General features: G+C 38.3%; 1 protein-coding gene across 5 annotated transcripts in view; it reads left to right on the top strand.

Moving 5' to 3' along the window:
• GRB10 (growth factor receptor bound protein 10) overlaps positions 1 to 23,126 on the top strand; it is a 156,167-nt gene that overhangs the window by 92,103 nt on the left and 40,938 nt on the right. For all 5 annotated transcript variants that reach the window (XM_064506697.1, XM_026102299.2, XM_026102300.2 and 2 more), the window contains exons 4-5: positions 2,385 to 2,601; positions 5,356 to 5,497. In XM_064506697.1, the coding sequence (XP_064362767.1) occupies positions 2,385 to 2,601; positions 5,356 to 5,497 (359 nt within the window). The remainder of the gene's footprint in view (positions 1 to 2,384; positions 2,602 to 5,355; positions 5,498 to 23,126) is intronic.

Here is a 23,126-nt window from a genome sequence, read left to right as displayed (position 1 = left end):
TTACAATCATCTGGAAACTTAATGATGTTGCACATTGATAGCTTTGTCTAAGTTAATAAATTAGCACCCTCGGGAACAAAACCATGCTGACTTCCACAGAACATACACCTTTACTTTCTTCCCTTTCTGCCTTTGACCCTGCTAAACAATTGTTAGTTGCTGTAATTTACTGCCTCACACTGTGGCCAGGGTCGTCTTTTATGTGTCCTTCATCCAGCACCCAAGTTTTCACTTGACAGCCGTCTGGTTCTTCTCTTAATGCAACTGACGCCCTACGGTTTGCTCCTCTAGTACTTTAGATGAATGATAAAATTCAGAAGCCTTGTAATTCAACCTCTACCTCTTTGTACTCCTACTCTTGTGGTTCCCATGTGATTGCTCAAGAAGTGTTTTAGATATGGATATATGAATAGGATAAGAATCTGGAGGATGGAATGAAACTTAAATTGCAACTCTGTTTCAAGATCCCTAAAAATAGCAGGAAAATTATTGTAGACTTTGTCCAAGCATAGCAAAGCCCAGGTTATTGAAAAATGCATGAACTAGCAAACACATAGAGAAAATCGTGCAGCCTGGTGAGGATTTGTCTTAGCAGTTGATTAGCAACTATTAAGTACAGAGACTAAGGGAAATAATAAACAAATGAAAGGAAGAAACCTTTGTGGTTTTTGTTTTGTTTTTTTTTTTGTCCTCTAGACCTAGGAATACCATGAGTACTCTTTCAGTGAAGCCTAAGTGACTTACACTTTATTAAAGGACCTGCTGACTTTCAGTAAGGAACATAGAGTCTCAAGTCATTAAATAGCTCTCAGACACATGAAGCAAATCTTTGATTCATCCAACACCCTGAACTATGGTCATCAGTGTCCAAAACAAATGCAGTGTTCAGACCCCATTACAGTTATTGAGGCATGTTATTGGCGGACACAATAAAGTAGTACTGTTTCAGATGGATCCTCCAGAAAGGTGATAGTGGTATAAAAACTGTTTATGATATCTCAGAAACAGTCTTGTAATTGGTGACTGAAATACAACAAGCCGAATTGCTGCTTCTGGTGGCTTGAAAAAGTGTAATGCTTGTTTACCTAGAAAATGAGACAAAAGAATTGGTGTCAGAAGCTATTTGGAATAAGAAGCATATTTTAGCTGCATAGTGCTGTGTAAATGTTTGTTAGCTCAGTTGATTGGCTCTACTTTCCATCCATCTGCGTCATGAGTAGTTTTGAAAGACACAAGGTTTGTGGGGAGCAATGGTATCTTTTTCTAAGCCAATTAATGTAGTTGGAAAAAGTGGGCAATTTTTTTGCATACACAAAGCTGTCTTTGATCTAAAGTAGTTGTTTAGCCAGTCAGCGTGAAGTAACCAGAAGCAGATATCCATGTGTGTGTTTGTTAGCGTGTTGAACTTCTGATCCAGAGTGACGTGACTTGTGGCTGGGGAGTGATTGCAGTACTTTGAAATAAGAATTAGAGGGTGGTTATTTCAAAGGACTTGCAGAGTTTTGTTGTCTTGCAAAGTAATAATGATAGTTAACAAGGAATGAATTAAGAAGAGTTACGTATTTATTGTAGGTAAGATGGCGTATGTGGAAGGGTGAGTACGCGTTTTAGGGGCTGATGTTTCTCCAACTACTTGCATCTCATCCCGGGTTGGTTTACTTTAGGCTCTCTAAGGCAGGGGTCTCTTTATTGCATTGAAAGTGTAAGCATGAAAAAGTTTTCATAAAGTCCTTGTAATGACAGCTACAAGCTTGCATTGCCCTTCAAAATGCTTTGTCTCAAAAATATGCAAAAATGTGAGCAAGGGATTTTTTAAAACATGTAATGATAGACTTCCAGCTTGTGCAACAGAAGTGCTTTTTTTTTTTCCACCTACTGACTTATGCAATGGTATCTTTTTTTTTTTTTCCTATCCCTAAATTATTGGATGTTGCACCCAGTGTTTATCATACTGTTTGACAATCTGAACTTGACACATTGACAAGCTGGACTGAGATATTAGTAAGTGATGTACATTTGAAATGTATGTCAGTTGAATAATAAGTGAAGCGGTGTTTCACATTCGCATTGGTGTTATTAAAAATTCTGCAAAATATTAGTGATTGATTAGTAAATACTATGGTAGAAGTATTTCATTCAGCTTTTCACCAGGGAAAACAAAATAAACTTGACTATCACTGGCCTGATATTAATTTGGTTTTCTTGAAAGTTATTATGTGCATCTTTCTGCTATAGAGTAAATGTTTTCTGTAATAAAAATTTTCGCTGTAAAAGTATAGCCATAGAATATGTGATAATTTTCCAGAAACTTAGTCTTCTTTCTTTCCAAACTGCTTTTGTCTGTGACTTCAGATATGTTATGCTGCCTTCATTTTGTCTTTCAGATGATGATGTGGACCTAGAGGCTTTGGTAAATGACATGAATTCCTCATTTGAGAGTTTGTACTCTACGTGCAGTATGCAGTCAGAAACCACTCCGCTCCTTCAAAATGGTCAGCTTAATCGCAGTCAGTTGCCAACCTCAGGATCAAGCTCATTGCAGCCCACATCTCCAAGGCAGAAGGTGCAGAGGTCTCAGCCAGTACGCATTATGGCAGTCAGGTAGGAACAAGGGACTTTCTTCCATTTTGTTAAAATTTTCTTGAACTAGCTTTAAAAAAAAATAAATTTTAAAGTCTTAGATCAGCTTCATTGGGGCCCTAATAGTGTTACAACAGACTTACGCATAGCAAAAACTTTTACCAGGTCGGTGGAGGACGTGATACTTCCTTGTATTTTGTAAAATGTAAACATGTTTGCATTTTTACTGTTTTTTTTTTAACAAAGTTTGATATATTTGTAGTAGCAGACATGCATAGAAGCATTACCATCAGTATGAATTTGCAGAAACGACATCCGTGTTTGGATTTAGTTCCAAATCTTTAAAAACTGTTCTATCAGCCATGGTGCCTATGAACTGCTTCTTGATCTTATAAAACTTAGTGAATCATGTAGATAGATGAGGTTGCATTCAGCTAGTCTTGATGCACAAAAATGCCACTCTTAATAGGAAGTTTCTTGAAAGGCCTAAGGCCAACAAACAAAGGAGCATCATATTTCTTTAACCATTCTTCCCAGAGCACTTTCAGTTCCTTCACTTGAAGACATTACAATAAAAAAGCATGTAAATTGTCTCACTCTTGTCAGGATGGGGACTTGAATTCAAGCTTCAGGTGGAACACTCCTGGTAGCGATTGGAGACTCTATACCTAACGGTCAGGTTCTTAAAAATCTTCTTTTAAAGTGGCAGGAAGAAGGTAAATTCGATCCAAGTAGGTAAATTGCTCGAGTCAGATATGTTTGTAGTTTTTCTTTCCTTTTAGTTAATGGTGGCTTTCCCCAAAGAAGTGGGAATCAATAATCATAGAAAAATAGGTGTCTAAGAGTTGCTCCTGATTTTTTCCACTGATGTACTTCGTATAGGAGTGGTATTCTTTAGACAGGCAGCTCTTCTATAAGAATGGATAGTATGCAGTAACTGCAATACAATCGAGTCAGCTAATGACATAGTGATGTTTTTACCAATATTTCAAATGTAACCTTGAATGGGGCTGCACTAGAAAATGCACTCTCTAGAGTGCTATAATTCTGCATGTTTTGTGAAAGTTTCAGTGAAAGCATTTCTAAACTGTTTTTGGTATTTCAAAATGTCACAACCTTTTTGGAAAACACTTTGACTTTCTGAACTCTCTACTTCCATAAGCCCTAGGACATCATGTATTTATCACTAAAGAGAATAATAGCAAAACTTGTATTCTAGGTTATTTAGACCCCTCTCCAGTACCGGGGAATGGCTGTTTCTTTTTCCTCAGCCAGAACAGAAAGGTTGATTGTGGTGATTCACTTTAGCATACAGCTTTATTTATATCTCAGTAATGTGGTAAATGATGAACTGCAGCAGTATAGACAGAGTGGAATGCACTGTACTGAAATACTGAAATTTCATTTTAAGAAATCCATGCCTTTCTAATTGTACTGAATCTTTAATTCTGCTTATTATAATGGGGGTCAGCTCAAGCACCTAGTTACAAACTTGCAATAAGGAGGCCTGTTTGTTACATGATTGCTGATACCTTAAATGTACTGCCTTATGCTGTACAGAATTGGCAGCAAGAAAAAATCAAGCAGATCAATCTTAGTCATTTGTGCAGTCCATAGTTGTGACTGGAACCTGCTATTTATGGAAAAAAACAAATCCATAGAGCTCATTCTTGGAATAGCAAGGAAACTAAATTGTGGAATAGAATTATCTGTGGAGCAGATTTCACGCTAGTTATTTTATGAGCTCCTAAGTTCTCATATCGGCACAGACAATGAAGGTGCCCAGAATGGGACCTGTAGCCAGAGGCAAAACAAACAGTTGCATCCAAGGCAATTGTGTTAAGAGTCTGTTGGCTGAAGGCAGTCGCATGAAGAACATGAAAAAATGGGAGCAAAACTATGCTTGGCTTTTAATGGTTCCCCTATTCCAAATCCAGGAGTTGATTGCCTTTGGAGATTTTTGTGATCACCACTAGATGGCGGATTCTGCAAAGGAGTTGCAGATAATCCTGATTTGAACAGTCAGATAGTATTTCCTCAAGGCTGGTGCACTGGCAATAAGAAAGCTTAAAGCAATGTGTCAGTGTTCATGAATAGGTCTCATGTCTTTCCAAACTTTTCTGTGGTAACTGGCAGGCTTTAATCTTCTTTCTGTTGGTGAGGACAGTACAGGTGTTTTACAAACTGGGACTTTGAACTGTGTTACTCCTACTTGGAGTCATGAGACCTGTCTCAGGAAATGCATGTAAAAGTTGTCTAAACCATAACATTACAACTAGCATAAGATAAGAAGGTATAACTGTTACTGCTCTAGCTGAGTCTTTGCCTTTCCATCACTCCAAGAAATGCTGAGTTGCTTAGAGATGGCATCTTGTATTGTAATAAGGTGGCAATACTGGTTTCAGTGTCATCCTAATGACTTTACTCAGATACACGTTTGTTTGCAGATCCATGTGGAATTTGTCTCTAAATTACTGCAGTTGTGTCCTCCTTTTACGACTGGTATCTCTGTTTATTTTATGTACACGATTACCTCAGTTATCCACCCAAGTGACCAAGTTACAAGCAAACAGGCATAGATGCGTGACTGGTCATTTTACACATGCAGTTACCTAATTTGTGCTTGCAGTTGCTGTAATCCTAAAGTAGTTGCTTAGCAAAAGAATGATTTTGATTCTTTTCTTGAGCGTGAATATATCAAAAAGTGGGGCAGGAGATCCAAGTGGCATGATGCTGGTTTGCTGTTCTTGATGCCTAGTTCTTCTGTGTTTGCAGACGTCTACAGGAGGAAGAACAGCAATTTAGAACATCATCTTTGCCAGCCATACCAAATCCGTTCCCAGAACTCTGTAGTCCTGCAAGCTCTCCAGTGCTGGCCCCTGGATCTTTACCTCAGAGTCAACCTGCTAGTAAGCATGTGAGTATGGAACAAAGCTTGGTGTCAAGCATTCACGTTCAAATCAACAGTGGACTACTTCATTTTGAAGGCAGAAAGAAAATTTCAGGATAATTAGAAACATTCATAGGCTTTGCCCTTGATTAGAGCAGCACTGGCAACAGAATATTGCTTGCAACCAGGATTCAAGTCTTTGAAAGATGTGTAAGAATAAAGTGTATGTGTGAGAATAAAGCAAGTCTTTTTCAGGTAATGTACATGTTTGTTGTGAATGAAGCAATAATGCCCAATATCTTTTGGATTTCATTATCCAAGTTAATAACTTGTTAATTCAGAAGTCAGGATGATTGGCTTGGAGTTGGAGCAGCATCTAGGTATGTTATACTGCATATTCTATGTGCTTACTTCTGGTTTAAATTCATTGTCTCGCTAAGTAGCTGTCTGCTTTCTCGGGATATGGGTCCTCTCTATTTGTATTTTTTCATGGAACTGCTCAAAAAGTAAAATATTACTCCTAGAGCATGTAACTATGCAGGATTCCTTGCAATAGGACTTAAGAGAATATCCCATGGAAAGCTGGCTGAGTGGCATTTAAAGAGTACTTTATAATGAAGATAGCACAGGTGGAGCCCTCCCATGGTTCAGGGTGATGAGTGTGTCGGTGACACTTTGAAGAGTTGTTCTTCTCCATTCCTCTCTGCTCCCTGAGAGAGAACCATCTTGCTTGCTTTGTATTAATCCTGGAGCACGTTTAAAGGCTAAGGTTGGGCTCAAAAGCTTTGTTTTGTGAACTGTGCTGAAATGCACTGGGATGAAAAGATGGCTCTGTTATATTAACTTTTGGCATGGAAAGGATTTGCACTTGAATACCCAAAGATATGGTGACATTTGGTATCACTGCTGAATTAGCTTGTACGTTGTTGCTGTGGGCGCTCTGATTGGTAAGTGGTGGAGGTGGGCAGTTCACCTACAGGCAGTAGACCATAATGTGCGCCCTGACTTCTCTTGTGTTACACCTCTCCATAAACAGCTGTCTGCTTTCTTGAAAGATACAATGCATCTTCACTGGTTTTACTGTACTTCTCATACATCTGAGTGAGACAGATAAACACGTAATGGCTAACAGGCCCTGATCTGAGACCTGGTAAGTGCTAAGCCGAGAGGCTGCTTTGCCAGGGAGCGGCACTTTGAGCCCGAGGAGGCAAAATCCTGGGCAGTTGTCTTGTGACTCCCGCACTTGCAAACAGAGCAACAAGATCTTTGCCTTTTCTGAGACTGACTAAAGTTACTGGTGAAACTGTGTTTCTCTTTCCAAATATTCCACTATTTCAGAGGTTATTTGCTCTTTAGCTTTATATGTTACTAAAATTAGCCAAAATGCAACCCAAAAGATTGCTCTGTAAAGCCTTACGAATTCTAAATGATCTGTGCATCAGATTTTGATGAAATTCAGAAACTAGTGGTTTAAGAGTAGTTAAATATAAAAGTTAAAAAATCCTTTAACATATGCCAAAGGATTGCTATAAAGATAGAATAAAACTAGATTTTTTTCTAAATCCTAATTTATTTTTTGTAATTAATCTATTTAATTTTAACATGAAAAATTATGACAAGCCTTTGCAAGACCTAAAACGAAATCAGTATTTATGTTGAGTAGATATGCTTGCTGCTGAAACTTTTAATCAAAGACAAGCCATTGTAACGGTAAAAGTTGTAGGGTAGGAAGTGAACCTGAGTATGTTAGATAGTAATGGCTTCTTCTGTAGATGTAAAGACACTGTTCATTTCAGCTTGTCAGCTGACTGGCAGCAGATGAGAAACACTGTGGCTCAGGCTGAGGGATGTGTAGGAAAGCATTCTTCTCCTCCGTAATGAAAGAGCAGAGGAACAGAAGTGAAAGAAAATCTTCTAGTTTTAAAATATTGATGGACAAAAGTAACAATAAAGGAGTAAGCTTGTGTTCTTCATGAAGATAAAGCTTAATTTTTGTTTAATAAATCATTTTTAAATGTGAAGTGTTTTTCTGATTAATAAAAAGTATGTCCATTCAGCTTCTTTGTAGAAGTTGCATTTAGTTATATTTAATCCAGTTCCATTCAACAGAGTCTGCTAAACATCATGAATAAAAAATGAGCCACTTAGGAAATGTAATCATCATTTCACTTTCATCCAATTAAGAAAAATGTAAAGATTGGGAATTTGAATAAATTATTTTCAGATATGTTCTTGGTTGGATAAATATCCATAGATACAGTATAAACTTTTGGTTAACAAAGTCAGTGATGAGTTTAGTTACAGAACTGCAACAGCACATTTCAATGGCTGGCAGTTAGTGAAAACTGGCTGTATTTTGAAAAGTATAAATGAAAGCTATGAACTCAGAATGCTAAAAGCAAACCAGGATTAAACAAAATGATGCTTAATTTAAGGTTCTCTGCTTGCAGATGATAAATTAGGAATTAAAATTGGAGATTGGAATGAGCCGATTCTGATTACAGGAGATATACAAGGTGTTAGTGAAAAGTAATTCCCTTCGTGCCTATGGAGCCTGTGGGAGTAAGGAGGCGAACAGCAGTTCCAGTCTGTACTGCTAGAAGCTGTACCCCAGCAGCTGTAATCAGAAATGGCAGTACACACAGGGCTTGAAAGAAATGTTACCTGTAGTCAGCAGCACTTGAGAAAGAACCAAGATAATGTAGTATTAGGAGATTTCAGAAAAGAAAGGATGTTTTGTTTGCTGATCATGTGAAAAACTGGAGTCACTGGGGAGTTGGGATGCATGGTATGGCTTCATAAGAAATGAGGTGTCATTAGTGTTGCTGCTTGTAGAACAACTCACTCTCATTTTTGAGTAACTTTAAAACATGACCCTGTAATAAAAACCTTTTAGCTGTAATGCAGGAGGAATTTAAAGATCCAGTCCTGTAAAACACAGAAGGCTCTCATGTCAAATTGCCCTGTCTTGGGTGTAAAGAAGTAACAGTTCTGTTAAATAATAATAAATTAAAAGCTTTTTCCAATATATTGTTCCATATAAGAGTGGGACGAATGTCTGAATGGAAGAGTTAGTAAATAAAGGAGCTTCCAGGCCATAAATTTATCTGCTTCAATCATGTTTCCACCTAAAAAAAGGAATGATGTCTTCTGCTTTTATTGGCACAACTTTATTAGTGTAGCTGAAGCTTGAGATGTATTTTTTGTCAAGGCACTTTTGATCTATTTCCCCCCCCCCCCTTTTTTTTTTTAGTTGCCATTGCTTTTTTCAAGAAGTGGTTTGCAACATTGCTTATATGCTGGTTGGCATTTGTTTCACAGTCGTTCTTTGCCCAGCTCCAAAGGGTGCCGAATTTTGGATTTTTCAAAAGGGAAAAATCCTGAATTAGTCAAGAATCTTTGTCCATCTTTTTTCCTGCCATGTTCTTGGTATTTCACTGGTAAAGCAGTTAAAATTAGCTGTAATAAGCCATTCTCGCTTTTTTGCAGTAGGTACTGTTTTTGTTTGCTCATGAAGATAAACCATTCTCTTCATTTTACCCAGAAAAATGTTCATTCCAGGGATCACTTCATTTTTTCCTGAGGTCTGTTGGGTTATCTTACTGATTTCAACTCAGCAGGAAGCAGCATGCCATCTCTAGCTGTGCTGCCAGTCAGACACTGAATACTGCTTTTAAAGCTGGTGGTTGCAGGAATGCATTGCAGCTGCCTCCCAGAAGACTGAGAGAATGGTGTGAAACAAGGAGCCTTCTGTAGAAAACAAAAGACAGGCGTTTCTGGGACTACGGTAAAGTCCAGGCCAAATTTACCTGCAGTCCAGATCTCTGATACGATCTGCTGCTTTTGTAGTCTTGGCCTGTATACTGTGTTGATCGGCTTTCTTCAAAAGTAAATACATGTTGACAAATGGGGATAATCATTTAATGGGAAGCATCAGTATCAGTCTGGGATGTAAAACTGGAATGCTAGGCTTATTGAAATCATCAGAGTGGTGGGGTTTGGGGTTTTTTTGTTTTTTATTTGACTCTGGATAATCTCTGTTTAAAAAAAAGTCTCAAAAAATATCATAGTTTTTTTTGTTAAAGCAGATAAGTTGATTAACCAAGATATAATTTAATGGTGAAAGACTGAGAAGACACCCTACTGTGAACCTTTAGATTAAATTACGAAGGCCGTCCTGCGTTGAGCTCCTACAGTGTAGGGAGTCTGGGCTAATACGACTATGTGACCAAATGTTTCTAGCGTTAGAGGTGAAAATATGAACTGTAATTGAATAGATGTATGCTTCTATGGAGTTCAGTGCTATAATCATTTAATTGCAGTTCTGCAGCTAGAAACAGCCATTTTGAGTTAAGTCTCTTAGTGAGAAATTTTACATATCAGTGTGTTTATGCTGAATGGCATAGAGTATATAAAAGTTAGCCTCACTGACATTTTAGTGATAGGACCAACCAGCTAGTGAGTACACAGGCGTAAAGAACTGAGCAGCTATACTATTGAATCAGTAAATAGTTCAGAAAAGCAACTACAAATTGTTGTAATTTCATAAGCTACTTGTGTGGTGGACAAGGCACCTCAGATGTCGTTTTTCTGGAGAAATTCTGACTCTCTGCGCGATATCTGCCAGAAAGCTCTTAAGTAGGGGTGGGGGTTGGTTTTTTGGTTTTTTTTTTGGTTTTTTTTTAACCTAAAGTAGCAAGGAAAGAATTGAGCCGAGAGCAACGTTGTCCATGAGTTTCGAGGTGAGAACGCTGACCTGAGAAGCTACCTGATCAGCGCAGGTCCAAGCGTTTGTTCCTATATTGTGTGCGTTCCCTCGAGGATGCTCCGTGCAGACCACCGAGCCCGCTCACTAGCCAAGTGAAACTGCAGCAGATCTCTGCTTGCCTGCTTCTCGTGTTGGGGAATGAAGATACCGGGGGCAGGAGAATGGAAATCCTCCAGGAGAAGTGCCAGGGGCGTTCCAAGACTGCCTGATTTTTCTCTCCCTTTTCCCCACATCTGTGCTCCTAAGACGCGTCTGCGCGCACCAATGTGAAATCTCCTCACGTCTGAGGGGGACAGTGATTGCGGGGTGGGAGAAGGGACAGCTGAAAGTTTTTAAACATCGTTTACTTAACAAGATAAATATGTTTGTCTAAGAAAAATGGTAACTAGAAAATTATACCAAACCAAAACCAAACATTAGTCTAGAAGATTGCTAAAAACATCAGACAGCTAGATTACCACTAATTGAAGTCCATCTTTGTGTTGCTGGTATAAACTAAGAACTAGTTGGTAACTTAGGCTATAATTTCTGGTTGTGTACAAATATTTTGGAAAAAGTATGCAATAATTACATGTAGGTCACTGTGATGCCACAGGATATTAGTCTAAAGTATCTTGTGTGAGTCAATGAAGCTTTCAACTGTAAAAATAGGGCAAATTTCTCACATCCCCCCTCTATACAGCCCAGGCAAACTTCCAAATAGCATTTTGATGTACCAAAATTATTTACTCTTTTCTAGCAAATTAAACTCCCAAATGGGTTTGAATTAATGTCATCGTTTTCCCAGATTTAGTTGCCCTTCAAAGGAACCCTTATAAACAGACTTTTTAGTTTTAATTGTTTTAATTACATGTTACTATATGCATTTGGTAATTTTTCTTCCCATATAACTTTTATATTGGCCCTTTTGAAGACAAGGATGTTGATTTCTGAAAGATAAGCTGTATAAAAATATGAACTTGCCTATAATGAAAACTTTATGTACCAAATGAGATTTTGCATATGTGATGAGTAGCAAATTTTGTATTTAAACCTGTATTTAAATAACATTCAGCAACATTACTTGTTGAAAATAATTATTGGTGTCAGGAGGAGTCAACAAGTCTTTACTTCCTCTAAGCAGGCAAAATCCTGTAGCTGCATTAATACAGAAAATTCCTTAGGTCCAGGTCCAGATACTACTGTTGGCCCAAACAAATATGGGTTTCCATGGGTATCTGCTATGGTATATCAGGTTTTTCTCAAATCTTTCCTCAAAGGAGGACTCATATGCTAAATAAATGAATCAGACGTAGATAGTTCTGCAGCATGTTTAACTTGGATGCCTTTTCTAAGGAAGTTGCTATTGCATTAGGGCAAAATTGAGGAAAATCAGGCCTCCGCTGTGGAGCTGTGATCAAACAGACCTTGCACTTCTCTGAATGCCTCTTCTTATTTGGAGAGATTAGAGGAAATAATACTTCCCCAAACTAGATGGACAACTGCTAAATCAGCAGTGTGGGAAAGATGGACCATTACTTCTGTCCTTGTCACCTGTGCCACCATGACACGTTGTCCCATTGTTACTGGAGAAATCAAGTGGTGTGCTCACGTGGTTTTGAAAGTTGTATTCCCTTGTTGCTGAAGAAAAGCTTGCGCTCCTCTGGGCTAAGCTGACAAAAGCTGGTCCTCCGCACTGCTGCTGCCGTGCTGTCAATAGATGCGTAGGCTTTCCAGCCGAAGCGCTGCAGTGTGCCAGGGACCGGGACCAGAACAGACTCAAAGCTGCTATTTCTTATTCTTCACGCCTGTTATATCAAGAGGCTTGGAAGAAAGAAGTGCATCTCTTTATTCTTGTTTTTGGAAAATGCCAGGACAGTAGTTATAGTCCAAACATGAATTACTGGAAATATTAAGGGTGTCTCACATTCAAACTCAGAAGTATGTTATTTGCTGTTTTTTTGTTTTTAATGACACAAACCTGGCCATGCTCCCAGGAGCATTTTGTCTCTCTACTAGTAAGCAACGCTTCAGCAGCACAAATGTGCTCAGAGGAGGGCTGCTTGGTAAGGACCGACGGCAGTGCTCCGGAGGGATGCTGGCGTGGCAGAGTGGGACCAGGCATGCTCTGCAGAGCTGGGTCCAAATCTGCACTGCTGTACGTGTGCTGGCAGCCCCATGGGCATTCAGGGACATGATCATGCTGTTATTTTAGAAACTGTTTTGCAGTAGTAGCACCATTGCAATTAACCTTTAGGAATGCTTTGTGTAAATATTGAGCAGTACTGTAGTATAAGCTGTAGTGGCTGTATGTTAACATATTCACACTAGATTTTGTATGTGCATCTTAATTGTGTGCCCTGACATGATTTCTATTATTTAACATTTCTCTTGCTCTGTTTTTCATAATGGTACAGTGAAAATATAAGTGATCTATCCTGTGCTTCGATCAGGCATTGAAGGAATTTGGAAGCTTGCGGGCTGAGAGTGCAGAGAAAAAGGAAAATGAGAGAAATTCTAATTCTTAATGAGCAGACGGAGGTGGGTTTTAGCATAAACATCAGTGCAGTGATTCTAGTTATACTGTAGGTGAATGGTTAAGATTAAGCAGGGATGTTCTAACTTAATACTGAAAGGTTTGAAGGATGCAGTCAACACAGTGGGTACAGCTATATTGAGTCCAAGCACCCTCCTTTCCAGTCCTGCTGCCTGTCAGGGCTTAGGATGTGGATTCAGGTCAGCTTTAGGCATTTGAGATAGAAACCTTTTGGACCTCTGCTATTCAATAGTAGGACAGGTGCAAGAAAGCATCAACTCATAGGTTAGATGCCTCGATTAACCACTGCTGTGTGTCCTCCATGTCCTTGTGCCCCATGTCATGGCCAGCGACAGGCAGATGAGTTGGCCACCAGGTCCTTTCTGAAATCTGAGCTGAGCTGAAGCAGCCCTTAGAGCAGCACAGGCACCCACAGCTGAGCTGCAGGTGATCTCCTGCCAGATAACATGGTCATGCATAGTGTAGGGCTGGGAAGGCACCCAATTTTTTGCTTGTTTATTGGAATATACTTCTAGGGCCAATAGGCAAAGCCAGTGCTTAGCGTGTTCACTTTCAAACTGTCAGAACAGTGGGTTGCTTAAATATTAGGAGTAATGGTATTCTTTCTCAGCAGGAAAAAAGCTTCAAGCTTGCTGTAATTGCGTGGGCAGCGAACTGTGCCCACATTTAAAATGGAAATATGTTTGAAACTTTGGTCTTTGCTCATGCAGTATTTGTGTGTGAAAGTGTAGAGGAAGAATGAACTTGCAAGTTCATTGGCATGGTAATTAGATAATTATGTATTGCTCTAAAGTTTGCGTATGTATTTTCATTCCACTTCCTAGATGGAGAGGATGTTAGTTAGAATTCAATAAAATTTTTGCATTAGAAGAACACTGCTGAGTTAATTAAATCATTGTGAGATGAGTTTCAATTCTCTGCTCTCTTGATTTATAGTCTCCTTGTTACTATCAAATTCCTATTGTATTATTCTTTTTCCTAATAGGATTGGAGAATTTCTGTTCTAAAAAGTGATTTTGTTTAATAAAAGTCCTTTCAATCTTAATTTTAGCCTGGCTGTAATCTTCACATTATTTACAAAATTTGCATAACTTGTACCCAATTTAATCTGAAGTTATGCAAAGGCAAGCCATCACTGATTCATAAAAGCAGCATGTCACGTTTCCTTATTGGCATTAGGATTGCTTCTTCCCTCCCATGATAGACCCTGCTGCTGCCAGGGTTGCTGGGGCCAGTTCCTCCTGCTGCAATTCAGGAAGCAATGGAGTTGGAAATATCTTCATTATGGCATGAAGCATAACTGTTTGGGTTTTTCTTTTTTCTCCTATTAATAAGCTTCAGAATAGGAGGGAAATGAATAGTATTTGAAAGCAAATTGGGTTAACAACAAACTGGAAGTTGGATGTGAGGTCCATTACTGAGCGTGGAATATTTCTGGGTAGTGTGGATAAAGCACCTTTGTCTCAGCAGATTTGGCATAAGTGAAATGTTGTTAACAGCAAAACAGAAAAATGTCTTATAGGTTTTTGGATGGGGAGGGGTGAAAGTGGGAAGGATCTTTTAAGCTTGCTTTGTTTCTCCCTGTGAAGGGTGCTATTTTAAGGCATGCGGATCTTTCCAGCCATCCTTTTTGTCTGCCTAGATCTCATCTGGCCAGAGCAAGAAATTGCTCTGTTTTTCTGGGATATTTAGGTATGGCATATACCCATGCTCAGTGGGTGGTTTTAGCACTCACTGACCCTGCACATAACTGATGTCAGCAGTGTGCACTATGTACCCAGAAATCTCGGCGTACCAACATCTGCACCTTGTGGCTCCCTAATGTCTCAAGAATAGGCCTAAGACTTTGTAAAAGGCATCAGATGTGCTGAAGTATGCTCGGCAGTCGCAGAGGCCCTGAGCGTAAGCAAACAGCTTAAAGCACCCAGAATATCTGTGCCCTGCAGCCACAGAGGAAACTTAAATATGTGGTAGTCTTGCACGTGTTCCTTCTCTCGTCTTGTAGTTCACCTTTAAAAATTCTTTCCTACTATCCTTGGCAGAATAGGCAACGAGAATAGGAGCAATTCATCCCTAAGGAAAAATATTTAGTTAAAAGATCGGGATCTGCAGCTCAGTATGCAAATCACTGTGGAAAAGGATGTTCTAAGCTGCACAAGAAGCACTCTGATAGTAAAATAGTGAGATCTAATTTTACAGGCAATTTGACCTTGGGCTTCTGTGCATTGTTTTTGAGCTTGTCCTTGCCTGCAAACTGTTAGAGCAGCTAATCACTCTTTAGCTCATCATACTGTTGGTGGTCACACTTATTTTCCCCATTGCCTACTAAAATCCACTGAAAGCTAGCAGATCACAGTATTTCCAGACCTTATAAAAGCCCTCACAGACATCCACAGCCAAAATATTCAGTTGTGTAGACTAAACTGTAGATATGGCTTATGATAAGTGACAGGTATCAGGTATACAGTTTTAACATTAAAAAATATATATCATGCTTCTGCTTAAGAGCATTCTTTAGTGAGGTGTCCCAAGCTCCAGGATAGTGTTATTTTTGAATATTACAAGTGTGTATATATATAAGAATATCAGAAGATTGCTTGTGGTATTGTCACAGACCTTGCAAATGGTTTGTGGAGCAGGATGAAAAGACTGTAAATATAAAGAGATCACCCTCTTCTTCAGTGGGAACAACAGAAAGCTATTATTACAGGAATAGCAAGAGCTAATCATACAAATAAAACCTCACATTTGATGCTTTCAAAGTCATTTTCGGAGTCACATGGTGTTTGGCTCTGCAGATATTTTTTGTAATGGTTGAGCTTTGAACTTTTTTCTTTAACAAACTACCCAGCTTGGCAAAGCTTTGTAAAACTTGTCCGAGCGAGACAGCGACTGAGCCTTGGCTCTTGTGTTACGGCCTTGTCACATGGATGTGCTCTGATAGGCAGCCCTAAATAATGTCTCACTGGAAAATGTACTTGCTATGCTTGAGGTTGATGTCATTGCACTTGTAGCATTTAAAAGATACTGAATATATTTAAGAACCTAACATTAATCTCCTCCTTTGTGTGCTTTGTGGGAGGGGCCATGGCTAGGTTTTACTCCTCAGTGTGGATCCAGTTAATTTTTTTAAGATGCTGTTTGGTGAAAGTTTTGTTTACACTTTTTATTTATCTTTGAGCATCCTTATCTGTCATGATTTGCATCCTGGTCTGCTGGCAGGGTTTGCCTTTTTTTTTTTTTTTTTTTTCCTAAACATTAAAAAAAAAAAATCCAAATCCTCCTCCTCCTGCAGAGAGGGACTAGCATTTCAAGGGGACTAGAGAGCTCCTGAGCTGGAGGTGGCAGGAAAGCATTGAATTCAGCTCCAAGGAGAAAGAATGTGTATTTATAACCAGTGTGACACATTTCTTAATATTTTCTAGGATATTAATAAGAAAGCAAAGACTGTCAGGAGGCAGCAAACTGTATTTGTGCAAATGTACCTACAATGTATTTTCCCTACACTCTTAGTGAACATTTCATTCTGCGTTACACTGCATGCAAGTTATGCGTGAGCATTTGCTTACAGGCAACTGAAGCATAGCTTAGAGGAGTACTTAATTGCTACAGTTGGAGCACAGAGAGGCTGAAAGCTATTCTGGCTAACAAGAAGTTAACCTATTACTCTGCCCAAGGTTGCGCTGGTTGCTGTCTCTGTAAGGTTTCATTACTGCTTCCCTTTTCTTATTTGTGTGGAGTGGCATTTGGGCAATTTCCAGAAGTCGCTCTTTGGGAGAAGTTTTTAGGATTTAAACTACAACAGGAAATACTGCAAGGAGAGAGATGGGGTGAGGGCGTGATGGAGTCTTTCGGTGAGTTGGGAAATTGCTTGTGCAGCAGATGCTGGCTTTGAGTGTCTCTAGCAGTTCATCCATCGAGCAGATATCCAAATGGGTCTAAGCTGAGAGACTTTGCTGTGTTGATATATAAAACCATTAAAATAAAAGAGCTGAATGAACTTTGTAGAAAGCTTTCTATACATTACTTTTATGCATTAAATAAATAAATAATGTAGTCCTTCTGAAGATGAAAACTTACAGCACTGTAAACACACTTTCATCAGTTTCTCCTCTTCTCCTCCTTCTCAAGTCTTCTCTAACAGGCAGCTGTAAAACTGTGGTCATTAGCTGATTCCTGTCAAGCAAAACGGTTGAGGATGATGTGGATGCAAAGGGCTTGTTTTTTCCCTAAGCCACGGCCTTGCAAGTGCTGATCACCCTACATTCAAACAGCAGTCATAAAAGAAGGAGAGACCTAATAAAATCCCAGCAAAAATAATTTTAAAAAAGGAAGTTTATAGTACCAGACGTGATTCACAGTGACTGCACTTGATGATTCCTTTATGAGTTTGCAACAACCTCTGATTTCTACATAATTAATTACGTCTTTACTAACATTTTTTTGTCTTCTGAGCATTCATTTGCAAACTATTTGGAGATGCTACTTAGAGACAATGTCTGCATGAGTACTGATGAAGAAGAGTGTGAAGGAACTGATTGCTTTTCTCTGTGAACTGCTTTGTTACTCTGTTTTAAAATCTATGAATTTGGGAAGTAGAAACTGAACTTTGTTTTTTTTTTGAACAGCGTGACAATGTGTGACAATACTTAAACAGAACAGCCAAGTAGTGAAGTCTCATTGAGTTCAATAAATGTAATAACAGAAATACTTGAGGAGAAGATATTTAAGGTCTGACTTTGTAGTGGCTCAGATTGCTTGGTTTAGACTTGTGTGTTGATGCAGAACTCTGACCCTGGTGTAAGAGGAATTCTTCCATTATTTGTGTACAAAAGCACTTCTGTTGGTGAAAACTTCCATAAGGCCAGTCTTGCTGCAGTGACTTGGCAGACCTTTTAAAAGACTTTTGAAGAACATTTTTTTGATGCTGAGAGAGCCTTCTTTTCTTTAGACAAAAATTAAACAAATATGCAAAAGTTTTTATATTAAAAAGTGTGTTTTAGATTTTTCACTAGAACTGTGATGATATGTTTTGGGTTACTCAGAACACTAGTGGTATTTAGGAAGGATGTATTTGACTTGTTTGCAAAACATGTTTGGGTTTGAATGCTGCAGTCGAACTGCCAATATCTGGAACTAAGTACTTCTGGTGATTGCATATTAAATTATAAAGGATGTGCACTAGTGCAAGACATATACTCAGAGGTCTGTAACTACATCAGACTAGCAGTGGCTACGGTTTTCTTACGGCTTTCCATGCAGTGGCGTTTTTTTCAGACTAATGAACATATCCAGCATAGCTGTTTGACCCAGATATAGGTAACCCCTTCTTATATCTCAGCTTGCAAAAAGCTGATGAAAATCTTTAACTTTGGGAAAGGATACTGGAATTTCTTGCTGGAGATAATCTTCACCTTTCCATGTCTGTCTTGGTGTCAGGCATGCAGGCATCAGCAGTTGGTTGGAACTCAACATACAAGTCACATCTAAGATCTTACAAGGAGTCTGCTTTAACTGCCCTTAAATTTAACTGCCCTTAAATTATCAGACCCCTGCTAACAGGCTTATTCAAGGTAAACAAGATAGTCCCAATCTTTTACTGTCGTTCCGTTCAAAGACCTCTTCAAGTAGCTTCTTGTTTCATTTTAAAAACAATTTACAGACTCAGTGCTAGTTTTGGAAGTTGTTGCATTCAGCATTTTGTTTGCTCAGTCTCCCATCTGACCATGGGAACTTTGTGCATGCTCCACCTAATCCCCCAAGTTTTGTTGTTCTGTTCGGGGACAAAGAATTCTTTAAGGAATTTTATCTATTTGCTTTTAGGTTTATCCTGTAGTAAAAGCAAAATAAAACTTTCTAACAAAAATCAGTACTAAGCAAATGTTACATAATACTGCCTTCCTTTTAAGGAAAAAGAGAGAAGACGATGTAGTATTATGCAGCCATTTATTATAGTTTTTCCAGTGTCAGGGGACAGGATCACCTTTACGGTCTTTCAATGGGATTTATTTTTGTGAACGTTAGTCATATAAGCATTAAATCTCTAATTTGAGTTGGTTGTCTGGGTGTCTTCAGTCAGTGGTGAGATAGAGAAGCACCCCCGGAGTACACTTGTGGCATTTTAGGGTGTCAAACCTATAGAAAAGGTAAGTTTAATTGAAGTGTCTTTTTCTGTTGACTATAGTAGGAACCTAGATGATTAGTGAAGACTTCATACTTAGACTGAGATGGCTAACAACAGCTGAAGTGAAGACCACCTCTAATATATACGTTGGGTGGGTTATAACACAGACTGTAAACTAGCTAGTGATCTGTGGTGGAGAATATCCTTGTCCTTCCCTAAGTCACTGGACTGTTTTGTTAGGAGCAAATCTGCCTTTGTTTCTAACCAGAAAAGTTTTTATTGACCATTCTGCTGAATGGCCAACCTCCTCATCAGTTACTTCACATGGCAAAAATAGAGTTTGTTTATCTGGAAAGATGTTGGCAGAGAGGAAAGCTGTAGGGCTGATATTCCCATCATCTGTTAAGGGCCCATGAAAAATGGTCAGTATATAACCACATTCTTGTACAAATTAATCAAAGTCCATGCTCTTCTGCATGTCTGCTTAGTATTTTAATTTCAGTATGTAGTGTTCAGATATCAGAGGGAGCAATTTTCAGTAGATATGTGTACACATACACAGTTTGGGGAAGGAATATGAACTTTCATAGGCAGATACTTTTAGTATTCCGGATTGATACCTGTTAGTGACCTCAGTTCTGTGGAAGGATTTTTCTGAAGAATAAGCAGGAATTTTTGAGAGGGAAAAATGGTATTACAGGGCCTGTAAGCCCACAGGTTTGAGTAATGATAGGAGTTTCTAGAATAGGGTTTTGTGGGTTTGGACCACAATTTCAGAAGTAAATGACTTCTGATTTGGCAGCTAATCCTATGATAAGAAAAGCTACCCTCAAATATTTTGGGTAGAAAACCAAATGCAACAAGCAAGCTGGTTTGTGAAGAGGGAGAGTTGATTCCCCAATTTAATTATCCTCCCAGTTGACTATCAAAGTTGTCACGCTGTCTCTCTGAGGTTTTAGATAAAAAAGTTAATTTATCATCTCAAGGTGGTTTCAGTGTTGAACTGCAGATTGAAGCTACCTGCTAATTTATCTAATCCATTCTATACACATGAAAAAAATGGTCTTTACAGAAAAAGTTAAGTCACTAGGCTTAACACTGCACTGTCTGTGAAAGTAGAAATACATTATGTGGCTTCTAGAATAGGATGAACCTTTTCAATTATTCTTTAAAATGTAGTTTTCATAGTATATCTTGGAATAAGCTGATGCACTAGCTAGTTTATTAGGTTTTAAAAAGTGGAATTAAAAGAGCATATAGGTTGGCATAACCCCAGGTGATGCAAGTACAGCTACCAAACTTGGATTGTTTTCTGTACAGTTGGATGCACTGAAGGAAGAACCTGGAGTGATCTGGTAGCAAACCCACAAAACCAGTTATTTCTTATAAGTTACACTTTGGGTCTGATCAATGTCTGTTTTGTTGATGGGGGTATAAGAAACATTTGAACTGAAAATAGTTTCAATACAGTCTGTTTTTTGTTAATACTCTGCAGTTGGCCAAAAATTTTTATTTTTGCCACATGTATTCTCATGCAGTAATATGGGGGAGTGGTGGAAGAAGCAAGTGTTGTGTCGCTTTTCTGCTTCGTACAAAAGGCGAAGCACGTTTTTCTCCAATAAGAAATATTGTTATGCTAAATCAACATCAAAAGCCACAGCCTTCTGAAGCGGGAAAGGGCAATAAAGATTTTTCTGCGTGTGGAATCGTCTCTAGAGGAATGAATGAATAAATAATGATGGATCAGAATTTGATACATTTGCTGAAGTCAGGATGGATTTTGTATTGAACACATCTGAAATTAATTTAACAATTTTTTTAATGGACAATTTTCATTTCAAAATAAAATAGCTTTGACACGTACAACTATGCATTTAACTTAAGAAATTCTATATGGTGATTGAATAGAAGAGAGGTAGTTGTTGCAAGTTAAAATCTGTGGAATGAAGTTTGAGCGTATGTTACTAGTTTACATGAAAGACAGCAATAAGCATATAGTTCAAAGCCAGCAGATCTTAATAAGTTCTCAAGTTCATATAGAAACCAAGCTATTTAAAAAAAATCAGTTTTCATTTATTTATTTATTAATAGTGTGTGGTTTTGGCTAGAAAAAGTTATTGAATATATTATGTACTCCAAGACCATATACTGAGATGCTTATATTTTCTCTGTTATATGTTGATCTAAGTTGTACTTACGCACTTAAAGCCTAGGCATCTTAAAGTTGTTCTTATATAGCTAGGCCTGTTGGGTAAGTGTACGCTGTTTTTAAAATGCTTTATTTTGGATGGAAATGGAATTAACTCATGGAAATGGAAACTTCAGAAGAAAGGTGATCAAAAGTTGATCTACCTTATGGTAGTCACCTGGAAAAAAATGAGCTTGTGGAAGGTACAATAAATTTGACATGAGCATCTTTACATTCTCTTTTGGTTTCTCTGCTTCAGTTTGAGAGTTCAGGGAACCTCTGCACTCTAGTTCAGGGAAATAGATTTTTCTTAGCATAATTCTTCAAGAAGATCCATGATGTAAATACAGTGCCATCAAAATCCTTCTAAAAACTCCTGTTATTTGTGCCAGGAAGGAAATAAAGTTACTAGTGTCTTTTCACAATGGGTTTCTTTAACTTATTGACAATAATTTAGAGGGAGGGGGAAGGGGAAGAGGGAATCATGCTTGAACATAGCAATGACTGTTACTTATGTTTTGTATAATGTGTAAAAATATAGAGTCAAATCTCTTGTTATTTTCTTTCTGAGTCTTGGGAATGGTTGATGCTTCCACCCTAAGTTACAGTAGCAAGACCACTGTTACAAGATTTCCCACTTAATACCATGCAGAATTGGTTTCCAGGGAGTGTCTGTTGTCTTAAAGAAAAGAGTCACCCAACATTTGATCTGTTCCTCTAGGGATCTTTTTCACATTCATTTGCCTATGCTAAACAAAGAAACTAGGCATGCGAGCTATTTGAATATAAGTTTCTTTCTAATACAGCTAATTATTCTAAACGTTTAATGGGAGTCTCATGAAAATTGTTGCATAAGCTTTTCAATTAGAAGGCTCATTGATTACATTGGTGCAAGATGTTTAATTGGCTGGACAACACAGAATAAATACATTTGGAAATTACCTCAGATTATCTAGCTTTAGGGAGATGCCTGTAGGGAGGAGAAAGCTTTGCTTCCAGTGAACTTCAAAGGTAAGATGGCTTAATTGGAAGCTAGCTGTGTCTTGACAGCTCCAGAGCAGCAGTGACTTCCATGGAAAATAATCTGAGGCAGATGCTGAATGAAGAAGTAGCATTTTCTTTCATGCAAGATTTGGCATCAAATCTCTATAGATATGCTATCTGGTTCTATATTAGGAAGCATTTTTTATTGTGACATTGATTTCAGCACACTCCCTCATATTTAGACTTAAATGGTTTGGGTCAGTTCATCAGCCTTTGACGAACTGACTTTAGGCGTTTCTGAAACACATACTATACTTAAAAAGAACTTTGAATTGCTGTGCTATGGCTTGGGAAAATACTGATGAAAGATCCTAGGAAAAGATCCATTTAGGCTTCCCAAACTTTGATCAGACTTCACTAGATTTGTAATGCTTTTAGTTAAGTATGGTGATATTTATGTAGCTCTGCACTATTTGTATAAGAGATTGTTCTTAAACTTTTGTAATGGGGGGAAAAATGGTGGAAGGCATGTTGATTTTGAAATATACCACCTTTGTGTTATGTCCTAGTATTAAAGTTGTTTGGAATTGTGAGGATAAATCCCACTCTTAATTCATTTATAAATATTAAGTTTCTAAGAAGAGTGCTCTTTTTACTTAGCGCACACTCTGGTTGCCTAGTGTATACATTATCAATATGATCCACTTAAACGTCTTGTAAGAATTCCATTAAGGTGGACATTTTGGGGGGATTTCTGTGCTGAATGTTTGAATCCTATTTGGCCACATATAGGAATGAAATTAAACAGTGGCAACCAAAATATACCCTAATACTTAGTCTAATTCATACTTGAGCAAAAATAGAGAGGAACCAGTTGTCTGATTTATTAATGCTGAGGACCTGGAGCGGAGTGCTTAGAAGATGATCTCTTCTTCTGGGCAATCCTCAGTCTTGGAGACACTAAAATGAAATCACTCAAAGGCTTATTGAAGTAATCATAAGTGATAGGACAACGTGAAAAATGAAACATTACCAGCTGGCAAGAAAGATGATGGA

Source organism: Dromaius novaehollandiae, chromosome 2 (assembly GCF_036370855.1).
Source record: "Dromaius novaehollandiae isolate bDroNov1 chromosome 2, bDroNov1.hap1, whole genome shotgun sequence".
Classification (NCBI taxonomy): domain Eukaryota; kingdom Metazoa; phylum Chordata; class Aves; order Casuariiformes; family Dromaiidae; genus Dromaius; species Dromaius novaehollandiae.
The sequence above is the reverse complement of the archived record's forward strand: the minus strand, read 5'-3'. Positions and strand labels throughout refer to the sequence as shown.